General features: G+C 37.9%; 1 protein-coding gene across 1 annotated transcript; it reads left to right on the top strand.

Annotated features, from left to right (window-relative positions):
• The first annotated feature begins 1,017 nt into the window (after nucleotides 1-1,017).
• LOC124509263 (splicing factor 3B subunit 1-like) lies at nucleotides 1,018-1,718 on the top strand. Its single transcript, XM_047075795.1, has one exon. It carries the CDS (start codon nucleotides 1,050-1,052, stop codon nucleotides 1,716-1,718), a length of 669 nt encoding a protein of 222 aa, XP_046931751.1. The 5' UTR covers nucleotides 1,018-1,049.

The following is a 1,718-nucleotide window of genomic DNA, read 5'->3' as shown; positions in this document are numbered from 1 at the left end:
ATTATAAATTTGATTATTTTTGTAATTTCTCTTTCTGTTGCTGCATTATTAGGGTATAGAAACAAAACAGATTTCTGTAAATTGATTTAGTATCCTGCAACTTTACTGAATTCATTTATCAGTTCTGGTAATTTTTTGGTGGAGTCTTTAAAGTTTTCTACATATAATATCATGTATCTGAAAATAGTGAAACTTTTGCTTCTTCCTTACTAATTTGGATGCTTTTTATTTCTTTTTTTTGTATGATTGCTGTGGCTAGGATTTCCAATACTATGCTGAATAAGAGTGGTGAAAGTGGACATCCTTATCTTGTTCCTGACTTTATGGGAGAAGCTCCCAGTTTTTCACCATTGATCGTCAATAAAATCTATTTTAAATCTGTGGTTTTCAATGCAGTTGCCATTATCCACATTACATGTGCCTATGAGCATCTGGAAGATGGCTAGTTTTATTGAAGTATTTTATTTTATTTTATTTTATTATTCTACATTTTAGTTTAAATAATCACTTTGACTAGTGGCTACCACATTGGACAGCACAGAATAACATAAGGATGTTGACTTTAATGATCTGTACGATCTGTCCTAGGTTATCTATGCTATTATGTACAAGTTTTATTCAAACTCATCTAAAATTCTGTTAGTGTACCCTGACCTCACCAGAAGTGAAAATCCGGGGTTGCTTTATACTCATGCAGTGAGTGGGCCCTGAGGCAGGAAGAAAGTGTTGAATGCCATATTTTCACAGCTTAGACTGATATATTTTTATTGTCTCTGAGTTTCCATGAATTGAAACAAAAGGATGAATCACAGCTATCTCGGTCTCTGTGAATGAATGTACATGTGTGTATATCACTGTGCTATGAGTATAGTAATACTCTTTATCTTCCTTTCCAAAGTGCCATTAGTGTTTATTGTGGAACAATTTCAGTTATTGGAGGAAAAAAAATGATTCCTCTTGATTTTATGGTGAAATGAATACATCTTAAGAAAGTCTCTTTCTCGAGTTCTTGGGAGCGCCAGTTCCGTCTGTGTGTTCGAGTGGACAAAATGGCGAAGATCGCCAAGACTCACGAAGATATTGAAGCACAGATTCGAGAAATTCAAGGCAAGAAGGCAGCTCTTGATGAAGCTCAAGGAGTGGGCCTTGATTCTACAGGTTATTATGACCAGGAAATTTATGGTGGAAGTGACAGCCGCTTTGCTGGATATGTGACATCAATTGCTGCAACTGAACTTGAAGATGATGACGATGACTACTCATCATCTACAAGTTTGCTTGGTCAGAAGAAGCCAGGATATCATGCCCCTGTGGCATTGCTTAATGATATACCACAATCAACAGAACAGTATGATCCATTTGCTGAGCACCGACCTCCAAAGATTGCTGACCGGGAAGATGAATACAAAAAGCACAGGCGGACCATGATAATATCCCCAGAGCGTCTTGATCCTTTTGCAGATGGAGGGAAGACCCCTGATCCTAAAATGAATGCTAGGACTTACATGGATGTAATGCGAGAACAGCATTTAACCAAAGAAGAGAGAGAAATTAGGCAACAACTAGCAGAAAAAGCTAAAGCTGGAGAATTAAAAGTTGTCAATGGAGCAGCAGCGTCCCAGCCTCCCTCAAAACGAAAACGGCGTTGGGATCAAACAGCCGATCAGACTCCTGGTGCCACTCCTAAAAAACTATCAAGTTGGGATCAAGCAGAGTAA

This window comes from Lynx rufus, unplaced genomic scaffold, assembly GCF_022079265.1.
Source record: "Lynx rufus isolate CCGP_SWC_20201006 ecotype Redwood Valley unplaced genomic scaffold, mLynRuf1.p SCAF_14, whole genome shotgun sequence".
NCBI lineage: Eukaryota > Metazoa > Chordata > Mammalia > Carnivora > Felidae > Lynx > Lynx rufus.
Note: the sequence above shows the minus strand (reverse complement) of the source record. Positions and strands in the feature narration are given on the sequence as shown.